The sequence below is a fragment of the Erpetoichthys calabaricus genome, chromosome 10, assembly GCF_900747795.2.
Source record: "Erpetoichthys calabaricus chromosome 10, fErpCal1.3, whole genome shotgun sequence".
Classification (NCBI taxonomy): Eukaryota; Metazoa; Chordata; class Cladistia; order Polypteriformes; family Polypteridae; genus Erpetoichthys; species Erpetoichthys calabaricus.
This window is the reverse complement of record NC_041403.2, coordinates 57,050-71,225: the sequence shown is the minus strand read 5'-3', so window position 1 is coordinate 71,225 and position 14,176 is coordinate 57,050. Positions and strand designations below refer to the sequence as shown.

At 45.4% G+C, this 14,176-nt stretch overlaps 1 protein-coding gene across 1 annotated transcript in view; it reads left to right on the top strand.

Moving 5' to 3' along the window:
• The window catches only part of notch2 (notch receptor 2), a 45,029-nt gene extending 42,513 nt beyond the window's left edge, over positions 1–2,516 (top strand). The window contains exon 34 of the mRNA XM_028810695.2: positions 304–2,516. Coding sequence (XP_028666528.2) covers positions 304–1,476 — 1,173 coding nt within the window. The 3' untranslated portion in view covers positions 1,477–2,516. The remainder of the gene's footprint in view (positions 1–303) is intronic.
• Positions 2,517–14,176: the final 11,660 nt, after the last annotated feature.

The window sequence follows — 14,176 nt, the reverse complement described above, 5'->3', positions numbered from 1 at the left end:
CCTCATACTGTACCAGTGTCAGAGGGGTTACATATGAAGGAGTAGGGGCTTTAGGGAGTTCAAGATGAAAGTCCGTCACTGTGACCTGAACCTTCTCGCTGCCCCCCTGATGTGTATTAAGAATTAAGTGGGTTACCACTTCCATATCGGTTTGTCTCCTGCTTACTCTCTTTTGGTCTCTTTGACTGTCCCATTACAACCCTTTTTATGGGGCACTTCTGAAAAGAAATGTAAAAACTCTGCATGTCGCCCCCCCCCCCCACTGTGCATGTAACATTTTTTTTCTTGTTGTTTCTTGTCCAGGAGGAGACCCCTCTGTTTCTGGCCGCTCGGGAGGGTAGTTATGAAGCTGCCCAGACTCTGCTGGATCACTTTGCCAATCGTGACATCACAGACCACATGGACCGGCTGCCACGGGACATTGCCCAGGAGCGCATGCACCATGACATCGTGCAGCTTCTGGACGAGTACAACCTGGTCCAGAGCCCTCATGGCACCGGAGGCCATGGCATGGGCTCCACCTTGTCTCCCATCGTGTGTGGTCCCAATGGCTCCTTTGTCTCCATGCACCAGGCCTCTCAGGGCAAGAAGCCTAGAAGAAATAACCCCAAAGGGCCTGGTAACATCCAGAGCTTGACCAAAGATGCCAAAGGGCGGCGCCGCAAGAAATGCCCAGGAGAGAAGAAGGGCCGCCTGTCAGAGAGCTCGGTCACCCTTTCCCCGGTAGACTCCCTCGAGTCCCCACATGCCTACTTCTCAGACAGCACTTCTCCACCTCTGCTAACCTCTCCTACCACCCCCTTGCATGCTCTGCCCCTGGCATATGCCCAGGGTACGGGCACAATCCTGCCCCCTGTCAGCCACATGCTCTCCCAAGGTGGGGCCTTGACTCCGTCTTTGCCACGGTGCTCACCCGAGTGGATGGGCAGACCCAAGTCCGCTTTCGGCCCTATGTTTGGTGTCTTGCATCAGCATCCCAGAATGCTCCAGCAGGGCGGCATGGCGACTCCTGTCAATATGAGTGTCGCCAGGGAACCACTACCCCCCATTGTCACCTTTCAGATGATGCCCAGCACCAGCAGCCAGCCGCAGGCCCAGCGACGGCTCCTACAGCAATCCGTGGAGGGCCACTGTGCCCTTGGCATGTATCAGAGCACGGAGATGAGCCACCCTGGCACCTTGGTGCCCCAGCAGAGCTTCCAGAGCTCGGTAGACAAGTACCCAACCCCTCCATCTCAGCACAGCTACGTGTCTACCTCTGATGGCTCCCCTAATCAGAACAAGCCCGCCACCAGCGAGCACCCCTACCTGACCCCATCCCCAGAATCCCCCGACCAGTGGTCCAGCTCTTCCCCTCACTCCACCTCTGACTGGTCGGATGTCCCCACGACGAGCCCCACACCTCTGGGGCAGCGCCAGCCTGGCGTCCTGCACATTCCTGAGCAGCAGAGGAATGGCATGCAGGTTTTTGCATGAAGATCTCAGAATGAAGAATTTTTTCCAGGAGCTTCTGTGAAGCACAGCTTTTCAAAGTCTTAATTTCTGAAGGATTTGTGTGCGCCACATGTGCCAATGCCAGTCCTGCCAGTGAAGAATTTGTGCCTTGGGACTGGAAGAAAACTGAAGTATTTTAAATTGTCACCAGCCTGTGTTATTCAGGTGGCATTCTAGGGAACTTTTGCAATGAAATGAGTTTTGTCTTCCTATGTTACTTGGCCCTCGTGCCTGGTGCATTGGCGCAGTAATTGCCCATCTCTTGCGCCACCTTTGGTAGCTATCTGGCTGCAATGCCATGGATGTTGGTACAGTACCTATGCCGTGTCTCGGTCCACGATGGCCCAGCTAGCCTGCCTGCTGCCCGCCCGCGGACCTGGCACTGTAACCACCCGGGTTTCCGGCTGTGCCGTGGATGTTGGTACGATGATGGACAAAGCAGGCAGCCCAGCTGTGGATGTGGTACGGTTACTCTTTGGCTTTCCTGCCTGTCGGTACGATTGTGAGCAGCGGGCCTTTGGGTGGGCTTTACTGCTTCTCATTGGTTCAGAGGTGACGAATCACAGTGTTAAACCAAACCGGCCGTTGGCTGCAGTGTTTGTGCGCCTTGTTTTGTACATTGTTGCTGTTTACGACATTCTATTTTCATAAATACAGTATATATATATATATATATATATTTCCTTTATTGTAAATGTATTCTCAAGTGCCTTTTTATGAAATGAGCCTTTTTATCCAAGTGCCACTTTTTTAATAACCACTTTCTATATTTGTATTTTTTGGTTTTTGTATTACTTTGCTGTTTGCAGAACTTTGCGGGGTCATTCAGCGTCACAGTTGGTCTCGTTGCTGCCTTATGTGTATTGACCACCTGCTTGCCGAGACACGTCTGTGCTGGGCATTGCATGCCCGCCGTCCACGGGTGTAGTCGCTGCCATGTGCTTATCCTCTCCTATGAAGTAGCGCCGTTTATCAGAAGGAATCTGCAATGTTTACCTTGAAATAAAATCTTTTCATAAGGAGCCTGCGTGTCTCTCATTTATTGGACTGTTGTGCTGCGGGGTTCTGTCTGGCGCTGCGTCCCAGCAGGCACAGGTGGTGACGCATGGCAAATGGTGGGCCCAAAAACACACAGAGGAGCAACGTGGCAAGTTCAAGCTCAACATGGTGAAACTGACGTCTCCTGATACCAGCAGAGCCGAGTTGATGTGTGTGGGGGTCCCGCTCGAACTCCACCTGGAATATTCAATTACTTAATGATGGAGGAGGCACACCCTTGGCATAGGCACCACGCCTCCTTGTACTCCCGACCAGCGTCACACACAAGGGCACTCTGTGCTCCTGCAAAGCAGCCCCCTCATCACAGTGACGGAGGGGATTGTGGGCTGAGATGCCACCACAGACCAACAGTGCAGCTCCAGCTACGAGCACAAAAGGCTCAAGTGCCGAGGGTAAAATGGCTGAAAGAACAGGAATTGGCCAAACAGGCTGGCAGAAGGTCATAGACTGGAAATAAAAAGCGGCCTTGAAATGGAGGAGGCGCCTAACGATAGCCGTGACCTAAATGAACTGTTGGTGTTGGCCTCCAGAACCGACCAGTACGAGTGTCCTTCAAGCCACGTCAGCGTCACCAAACTCTCGTCATCACTCGGACAAATCACGCGGGCAGCAGGGCTCATCTGTTTCCTATCAAAGTCTCCTGCTTGTTCCTAAACAGGAAGCCCCCCTTCCTGACCGGGTGGGCTGATGTCCTGCCTAAATTGTCCTCCATGGCCTGGTCATTCCACCATCCCCAGTCTGTAATTGGCCAGCTCATGTGGTGTCCATACTGGCACAAAATGGCTGCCATCGTGTCATCCAGGTAAGTGCTACACATTAGTGCTGATTGAAGAGCCCTGAGGACTGAGAAAAGTGGCACAGAAATATAAAGAATAGTTTCTTCTTCTTCTTCAGTTTTGGCCTTTTCAGACTGAGATCTCTGATGTGCACTGGGACAGTTCAAGGCCATTTTCGGGATGAGAATTCGCTCCTCCACTTGAGAGGTTAAGGGTAGAGATTAGGGATGAGCGGCGGGCCCCAGGTAGGTGGCCATGTTCTCAGTAAGTGAATCCTTCAGAAGAAGCTGTCAATGTTCTGGTCAGCCTCCATCCCAACTTTCCCAATGGTCGTGATTTATGATGACCAAAAAACTGACATTGTGACTACGTGTGCTTGAAATGAGGGTCCTGTTTTTGGGATGTCCCATGGTGAGGTGGCAGGCAGAGCCCACTTGAGACAATTGTCAGAAAGACTGACGTTCTCAAATGGCAATGGAGCACCAGGAAGGCCCCACAGCCCTGACCAGAAAGAGCAGAGTTACGATAAATGAATGAAAGTTCACAACCCTCTCACCTGACCGAGGCAGACCGGCTTAACCAGTGGACTGGTGCACTGGACTGCAACTGTGAGAAGGCCCGGAGATAACAGAGATACTCCGCAAGGAGGTAAGGCCAAAAAAACTGACCAGAAGAAAGCTGAGCCAACAACAACACAGCAACAATGCTGTGCTGGTCAGCCTGGGCCTCCATGGGCCATACAGTTAGTGCTGTGTGGTCCCACCCAAGGACAGAAGCGACAGCCAAGAAGAACAAGTGCAATGCACAGTCGAGCATGACACAAAGTAGCAAGAAGAAAACCCTCAACATTAATAAGGGGGCCGTCAACGAGAAGTACACAAGCGGCCAGGACGGGGGTCTGGGAGGCGCCACTTTTCACGAATTTCCCCTCACGTCATACCTCATCTGTTAGGCTCTCGTTTGTTCTCACGTATCTTTCTGTGTCCTTCTCTGTGTGTTTTTTGTATTTACTTGTAACGTTCCATTCTAATTTTTAATTTTCTTTTAGTAGTTAAAATGATGTCACGCCATTTTATTATTCCTGGGTGCCTCCATTACGTGTAGTGAACGCTACAGCAAACAAGGATCGAGGGGCTGCAAATATGACCTGGACATGAACAGTCGTGCTGCTTCAATCGAAAGACGCATCAGAAATGCGGGGAAAAGCTGCCAAGATGGTGCGCCATCCCAGAAATAGAAAGAAACCTGACAACGTAAAGAAAATCCTCGAAAACATCTGAACGACAGAATAGTCAAACTCAAGGTCGTAACCCAACAAGTCATCACAGCTCTGATGCCAAAGAGTGCCCACAGTTTCATTTGCTTTGTATCCACAATCCTGGACACCCAGGGTGACATCACACAGCAGGGACCGCACTCGCCAGTCGTCCCTGCATAGCGACTGTCATGAAAAATAAAAAAACAAAATGCCACAGAGGGAGAACGGGATTACCTTTTTGACATTTTTAAAACTAATGTTAGAAATGAACACCTTGGACTTCAACACTCTGTTTTACGTCTATGAATTGTGTCCCAGGATAAAAAACAAAATAAAAGTGTTAATTAAAACAATTGTCGCCTAAGGCTTAGGCTTTGACACTCAGCCACCTCGACTTTGGGCTTAGTTTGGCGTTCTGCTCTTCTCCTTCGCCCTTCCTTCTTATCCTCGTAGTGCGTAGTTGCCAGGAGTGAACAGACGCCAAATAAAACCCCAGGAGCAAGCAGTTGGCCGGGCCGAGTGTTCATATTGGTGGCTTTCAAGGTGAGGAAGACCAGAGTGGCGTCTCAAGGATGGCAGCAGCCTGTTTATAACAAAGTGATAAAGGTGGACCAGGCTATCCATTCTGTGCTGTGTCAGTGTTTTCCATTTTCCAACTTCTCATTCTTCTTCAATGTAAAGCAAATAAATGAAGAAGGAACGAAAGAAAGCAGCCAAGATTTAGTGTGATTCATTGTAGGCTGAAAATGAGCAAATTGGCGATATGATTAGTGTTATCTAATTATTAGGGAGTAGATTCATACCTGGTGGTGTGGATCGTGGACTATCTTACAGACAGACCTCAGTATGTGCGTCTCAGGAACTGCATGTCTGACATTGTGGTCAGCAACACAGGAGTGCCACAGGGGACTGGACTTTCTCCGGTCCTGTTCAGCCATCGGACTTCCAATACAACTCGGAGTCCTGCCACGTGCAAAAGTTCACTGACGACACTGCTATGGTGGGCTGCATCAGGAGTGGACAGGAGGAGGAATATAGGAACCTAATCAAGGACTTTGTTAAATGGTGCGACTCAAACCACCTACAACTGAACACCAGCAAAACCAAAGAGCTGGTGGTGGATTTTAGGAGGACCAGGCCCCTCATGGACCCCGTGATCATCAAAGGTGACTGTGTGCAGAGGGTGCAGACCTATAAATACCTGGGAGTACAGCTGGATGATAAACTGGACTGGACTGCCAATACTGATGGTCTGTGTAAGAAAGGACAGAGCCGGTTATACTTCCTTAGAAGGCTGGCGTCCTTCAACATCTGCAATAAGATGCTGCAGATGTTCTATCAGACGGTTGAGGTGAGCGCCCTCTTCTACGCGGTGGTGTGCTGGGGAGGCATCATTAAGAAGAAAGACGCCTCACGCCTGGATAAACTGGTGAGGAAGGCAGGCTCTATTGTAGGCACGGAGGTGGACAGTTTGACATCTGTGGCAGAGCGACGGGCGCTGAGCAGGCTCCTGTCCATCATGGAGAATCCACTGCATCCACTGAACAGGATCATCTCCAGACAGAGGAGCAGCTTCAGTGACAGACTGCTGTCACCATCCTGCTCCACTGACAGACTGAGGAGATCGCTCCTCCATCACACTATGCGACTCTTCAGTTCCATCAGGGGGGGTAAACGTTAACATTATAAAAAGTTATTGTCTGTTTTTACCTGCATTGTTATCACACTTTAATTTAATATTACTCTTTATCAGTATGCTGCTGCTGGAGAATGTGAATTACCCCTTGGGATTAAGAGAAAAGCCAAGCAAAATGACACCTTTTAAACTAAAAAGATTACAATATGCAAGCTTTCGAGGCAACTCAGGCCCCTTCTTCAGGCAAGTGCAACACCCTAGTACCCTTGGGATTAATAAAGTATCTATCTATCTATCTATCTATCTATCTATCTATCTATCTATCTATCTATCTATCTATCTATCTATCTATCTATCTATCTATCTATCTCTCTGTGTCCTTCTCTGTGTGTTTTTTGTATTTAAGATGTTATCTATTATGTTTTTTATTTTATTTTATGTTATCTATTTAAGATATCTATCTAGTGTTGTATTCTCGGCAGGTTTGTGAGACTTAACCAGGAAGGTTTATTGGGCTCGTCTCCTATGAACATTAACACACACGAGTGGTGCCAAGTGCCAGTCACCCCGCCATATTTCACATAAGCCTTCATACATAGGGACTCCCGATGAGCAGCACTGAGAGACGTGCAGGCGTCGGTGATATGTCACCAGCCCACCAAGCTATGTCTCACGTGTACTACAGCTGTTCTGATTGTTGAGGAACGACCTTCATAGACTCGATAAAGCCTGTGAATGAGACAGTGGCCATCAAACTCACACTTGGGGCCCTTTTAATGTTTCAATCAGTCTCAATAAAAGACAAAACACAGAAAACATAAAAGCTGTGTGGTACTTATTGACGTATAACAATATTAAAGAGAAGAAAATCAAATCGAAAATAAAACAGCAGAGTCTGAAGGTCTTAGAAGAGCTTACTGAAAATCTGAAGGGTCAGAGGTGGATGTTGTCCTTGGGTGACTTCTGGTTTAGCAATCAGCGTTGACATCCAAATCAGATGGTCTCAGGTCTCTTCCTATGTCACCCTTCTGTCATTTTTGGTCCTTTGGACATTTATGTTAAAATGCACATGTGAGGTTTTGGGACATGGGACATTGCACACATTTGATTGGCTATCTCATCCTGAAGACGACTGACTTTGAGCAAAGTGTCTCATCTTTGAAGTGTCTCTGCAATCCTTACTTTCTTGAGTGGTAAATTAATTCTGTAATTCCTAGCCCTATGGTGTCCATCCATTCTCTGGATGAAATTAATTAAAACCAGTTATGTGCCACCTGTACGTAATTCTCATTCACAGCTTAATAAAATCATTGAAAGAAAAAACAACTGGAAGAGATGCTTGCGATGCCTGTAACTAAAGTACCATAAATTTAGCTCATTCGAGCAAAATAATTCAAATTTAACATAAACAGTATGTGGTTCAGAAATTGAAGGTTTTTCCCACAAGGACACACATAGAAGACAAAACCCCAGAGAGACAATACAGTTAGGAGAATGGCCTTGGCTCCAGTGGCCACCCTTGTCATTACCGAGTACAAACCACTAGACGAGAGATGGCCATGTCAAGTGGGACTTGAGAAGAAGTTCATCTAATGAGCTTAGCCTCCAGTCCTGTATGCCACGCGGCTCCGTCTTCCACCAAACGCTCAGCGACTTTGCATTTGATGTTGAGATGCCTTTCAGTGCTGACCTTTGGTGGTTGTACTGTGTGACAACATCATTTTGTTTCTAGATCTTCATTTCGTGTGACAGATTCAGTTGACATGTTTATCACTGCTGATGTCGGAAGCCACTGTGACGTTTCATAGCTCCTTCAAGCAGCTCCACTGGTCTTTACTCTGCCAAGTCCAATGCCTGCACATACACATCACTGGCACGCTTGGGCTTACAGGCCATACCATCTGCACTCCCTTTGCGCCAACTCTGTAAATCGGGGACACCCCTGAGACTCATTGGTGGACTGAAGTAGTGGAGCAGATTTCCTCAGTGCTGCTCTTGTGCCTCTTGCTGTCACACACACACACACACACACACACGCACACACACACACACACACACACACACACACACACACACACACCCTCTGCACAGCTCCTTTTACGGCCCCCTTCTGACAGTTTGTAGACGCTCAGCCCACCAGAATTTCCCTGCCAAAGCACAACTGCTGTCTTCTCAATTCTTTCTTTATTGGCAGCGTCCCTCCTGGTGGCCCAGGCCTCATTTGGCACCTTTGTGTTTGTCACTTTCCAGGGCGGGTGAGTGGTGGGGTGTGTGTGACATCATGAGGTCTGGGACCCCCAGTGGTTTTTGACATAAAGAATGGCCCTTTCGAGAGGCCAGAGAGTGACGTCAGAGAACACGACTCATGCTGAATCTAAAAACTCCACAGTGGTCTAGTAACTGTCAATTATGAGGTGGCAGTCACCCAAGGACTCCTTTTATGTTTCCAGAATCAGCTCCGTTTTGGAGAGGTGACACAGTCGCGTTAAGCTTTTAAGATGTGTCAGTTTGTATAATTTGTTTTTGAATTTTGATATTCTATGATAATTGCATATTCTAATTATTAATTTACAACCCCAATTCCAAAACGTTGGGATGCCGAGTAAAATGTAAATCAAAACAGATTGCAATGATAAACTCATACTTCACTCACAGTAGAACACAGAAAACATATCAAATGTTTAAACTGAGAAAATGTACCATTGGAAGAAAAGAATAAAGTCATTTTGAATTTGCTGGCAGAAACACTGCTCAAAAACGTTGGGACAGTGCCATGTTGAACACTGGGTAGCAACCAACAGTTCATAGACATCTGGACCCGAGGAGACCATTTGCTGGACATTTGGGAGAGGACTGGCGTCACATTCTTGCCTGACAGAGGAGTCGAGCTGCTCAACAGTCGTGGCTCGTCTTTCTTATCAGTTGGCGAAAGGTTCAACCGCAGGCTGGCCACTTCAGCACTTGGAGTCTTGCACGATGAAGCCATGCTGTTGTAACAGATGCAGTATGCCCTTTAGCGTTGTCTTGCTGAAATGTGCCAGGCCTTCCCTGAAAAAGACGTCATCCGGATGGGAGCACAGGTTGCTCTAAAACTGATAGGAATATAAGGAACAAGCTGGTTAAGTTTGCAGATGATACCAAGATAGGTGGATTAGCAGATAATTTGAAATCTGTTATATCATCACAGAGGGACTTGGACAGCAGACAGGCTTGGGCAGATTTGTGGATGATGAAATTTAATGTCAGTAAATGTAAAGAATTACACATAGGAAGTAAAAATGTGAGGTTTAAAAACACAATGGGGGTCTGAAAATCCAGAGTCCACCTTATGAGAAGGATTTAGGAGTCATAGTGGACTCTAAGCTATCAACTGCCAGGCAGTATTCAGAAGCCATTAAGAAGGCTAACATAATGTCAGGTTATATAGCGCCTTGATGTGTGGAGTACAAGTCACAGGAGGTTCTGCTCAAGCTTTAAAGCACACTGGTGAGGCCTCATCTGGAGTCCCGGGTGCAGTTTGGGTCTCCAGGCTACAGTCTCTATCAGTATGCTGCTGCTGGAGTATGTGAATTTCCCCTTGGGATTAATAAAGTATCTATCTATCTATCTATCTATCTATCTATCTATCTATCTATCTATCTATCTATCTATCTATCTATCTATCTATCTATCTATCTATCTATCTAAAAGGACATAACAGCACAAGAGAATGTCCAGAGAAGAGCAACTAGGCTGATTCCAGGGCTACATGGGTTGAATTTTGAGGAAAGATTAAAAGAGCTGAGCCTTTACAGTTTAAGCAAAAGAAGATTAAGAGGTGACCTGAGTAAAGTGTTTAAAATTATGAAGGGAATTAGTCCAGTGGATCGAGACTGTTATTTTAAAATGAGTTCATCAAGAACACTGGGACAACAATTGGAAACTTGTGAAGGGTAAATGTCACACAAACATTAGGAAGTTTTTCTTTACATAAAGAACGATAGACACTTGGAATAAGCACCCAAGGTACAATTCAGAATTATAGTCTTTGACAGCAGTTGGTTGACACCGTGAGAGAATGTCACATATGACTGACCTCACCGTGCACATCCAGGCTTTCTCTGACCTCCAAAGAGCTTACAGGGATGCACTAACTGCAGCCAAGAACATGCATTACGGCAGAATAACAGAAAGTGGCCACGTATCCCGTGTTCGCTCGTTCCTCTCCTTTTCTGATGCTGAGACACTCGTCACTCACTGATTACTGTAACTCCCTACTGGCAGGCCTCCATTCAAATCTTAAATCACAGGTCCAGTTGATTCAAATCTCTGCTCCAAGAGTCCTGATCTGGACCACCAACAGCGAGCACATCACATCATCCTGCTTGACCACCACTGGCCCCCTGATGTCTCACAGGATTGAATATAAAATTCTGTTATTAACCTGCAAAGCTTTAAATGGCCTCACACCGGACTACAGCAGCGACCTTCTCCATCACTCTGCTCCTGTGTGCCTACTAAGGTCCTCTGATTGTGGCCATCTTGTTGTCCCCCTCACTAACCCACACTCTATGGGTGACAGCAGGGCCTTCAGCTGTATAGCGCCCAGACTTTGGAGTGACCTCCCGATATTAAAGAGATCAGCTGACTCCATTCATTCTTTAATAAAACAACTGAAAACTCGTCTGCCCAGGAAGGCATCAAACTTCACCTGACATTCGGTCTTCTCTTTCAGTCTCGTCTCTGTCTATATGCTCAGGATACTTGGTGTGTGTGTGTTTTATCACAAATGATGTTATTTGCTAGGCTATTCTTTTAGTCTTGAATCTTGGATTTTACTCTAGTTTAGTGTCTTTTATTCTTTTTAATTCCTTTGTATCTCCTCTATCTATCTGTTTCAGCATTCTATTCAGGAAACATCTGTATCCAATGTTACATATACCCACTGTTTCTTCATGAGACTCTGTGGAGCGCCTTGAGCATGGGACAGGTGCTTTATAAATCAAATGTATTATTATTTTTAATCAGTGGAGATTTGCACCATGTTAAAGTGACCCAAAGAGGAGACCTGAAAGAGCTGGTGCTGCAAAAAGTCTAGGGCTCCTTTTGAAATCCACAGGTTGGGAGAGCAGCATTCAGGGTGGCCATTGGCTTTCTCCACTTGATGACTTCATGCTTTTTCAAAGCAAAAACTGATATTTATTAACAAAAAAACAAAGATCAGCATGTTATGATAGCACCAGACCCACTTAACGGCCTGGCAAGAGCACCCATAGCAGTGTCTATGATATTAAGATCTTTGCGTCATGAAGGTCCAGGGTGCGCAGTTAATGAATGAACTAAAGTCAATAATGTGACAATGTGCCTTTAGCTGTCAGTCTGCTTTGTATGCCATTTCTTCACGGTAGACTTTCAGGCTGAGTTTGTTGACTCGCCAGAGTCACTGAATGGGGATTTGCAATGGTGCAGGATGTTGGCATCAGGCCACCATTAAAGCTTTGGAAATCCAGCTGGGCTCATGCTGTCCTCTAACACAGACGCTCGCAACCTTTTGTCTTGAAGTTGCCCCCCCAGGAACTGAAAAGTTACAAAGTGGCACCTTTTGTCAGTCTTCAAATGTCAAGGGCTGAACTCTTATTATGTAAAACTAAAGGTGCTATTGTTTTATCGGCCCAAAACGATTATTTAGGTTTAACAAGTTGTTATGGATAGTTTTGTGCGTAGCTGAATTTCAACTTTTCTTATATACACTTTTTTATTAATTTTTTGTGTATAAGCAATAGTGAGCATTGATATGGAATAAAACTTAGAAATCCCACAATTGTATACTTTTAATTTACAAAAATACAAAACATACTTTGGAACTTGACTTTCATGTGTGCCAGATGGTATGAAGTAAACAACAATGTACAGTAGATGTGCAGCACACATACATACAGCCATGTTGTACACATTGCATACTTAACAAGAGTTTCAAGTGGAAGGACCAAAGCACATCAATGTGTTTGGACCATTGCTTCTGATTTGTGATTGTTTTGCCTAGAGTGGCAAAATGCCATATGCCAGCCCTGACTAGAACACGTGTCTGCGGCATCACTGCTACCTCAGGTAAAATGGGAAACAGAAAGAGGCCTCTGAGCGTCAAGCCTGTCTCCACTAAACCTGCTCCTCATCTTCTCCTGCACTGCAGATGGTGGTGCATTATAGTGCCAAAGAGAGCAACAAAAGAGTGGTGACAACATCCCACAACCGAGACGTCCTGTAACTGCAGCTTCTTAGGTTAAAGGATCACTCTAACAGATCACGTTTGGCCGCCATGCTGGTCACCACATTCCAGTAGCAGTGAGTTAGCAGCCAGCCTGGAATGTTACAGCCTGAAGCAGTTAGTAGAATGTCGCTCCCACGGGTGCAAACGCATTTGACCCTTTGATTTGATTGCCACGAATGGTTTAAAAAGGTTCATTTTTTCTTGCCCACCGGTCCTTGCATTTGGTTATAAGACCATTTGTGAAGCAATGCAGAAGTGAGCCACACTCTCCATGTTAAGGGATAACGCTGCCTGCTGCACGGCCAAATGTTCATTGACCTGTTTGGAGGTCCCAGGAAGCTGATAAGACAGAGACTGCAGGCAGGGGGCCAGTAAGTGAATCTCTTTTGTGGTTGAATGTTAAAGGAAGCAATGCAGAACAGCTGAAATGTGTTTAGTTTGCTTTCTTTAATTGTGCTTTGTGTAGAGCAAGTTTTTATTTGATTCAATCATTTTGTTACACAAAGAAAAATGTTTACAGTAAAGAAATAAAACACAAAATAGAGAAGTTCATTACAAAAAGAAACTACTTTTCAAGGGTTATTATTGGTGTAATGTTTTTATAACTTTTATTTCATTTCTCAGTCTGTGTAATGGGTAGAACTCCAATCTCCATTTTCAACTGTTGTATCCTTGGTTCTTCTTGACCATTTGCATTTATGAATAAAGCACTTTCCATAAAGAATGTAAAAATTCTACATAATTTTTTCCATAATCAGTACTTTTTTTCATTGAGGTCCTTTTTAGGTGCCTCTGCATTAATTCCATAAGCATCAACAACTGTCATCATCATGCATGTCTGTCCATCTATCTGCCCACATGAAATAATTAAGCCCCGAGCACCATTATATTTCAGGGAAATTTGTTGTGCAAGTTTAGTTTTAGCTGGCATAACTCAAGTACAGTGTGAAGTACAAATTTTTGAAAACACAAAATCTCCCATCAAAAACTATCGACACATTTTCTGCCTTAAATAAGGAGGGACATTCTGTTTGACTTCAACTATAGATTAGTTTATCATTTCAATTCAACTTGATAAAATGTCACTTCATCTTGTATATTTTGGAAATTTTCTGATGACTGCTCCCAACAAGCCCCCAGTATGCCAGGTACTGGCATGCGGGCACAAGCCACATGTAGCCCAGTTCACGTCTCCTGCTGCTTAAAATATCTTAAATATAATCTAAAAATAAATGAAAAGGCAATGAAGTCTTTAAGTAAATGTAAAAAAAAATGTCTTTGGTACTTACATTACACTGAAAACAACTTCACAGCTGCATCGCCTGCATATTAAAAAGACCTCAGAGGAGTCCATCATGGTCCAAAGGAGCCAACAATTTTACCATGAGACTTGAGACTTCAACAGGGATTTAATTCTCAGTTAGGAAGTTCATTGAAAAATGTTGTGCTTAATAAATCTGAACTGCTTACATTATAAGGCAGTGATTCTGAAACTCAGCCCTAGGCCAACTTCTCTTTTTATTTGGACTCATAGCCTAATTAAGCAAGTTGTTTTTTCCCGTTTGTTTTCAGGTCAGTGTAGAAATTACAAACTATCCATCCATCCATTATCCAATCCACTATATCCTAACTACAGGGTCCCGGGGGTCTGCTGGAGCCAATCCCAGCCAACACAGGGCGCAAGGCAGGAAACAAACCCCTGGCAG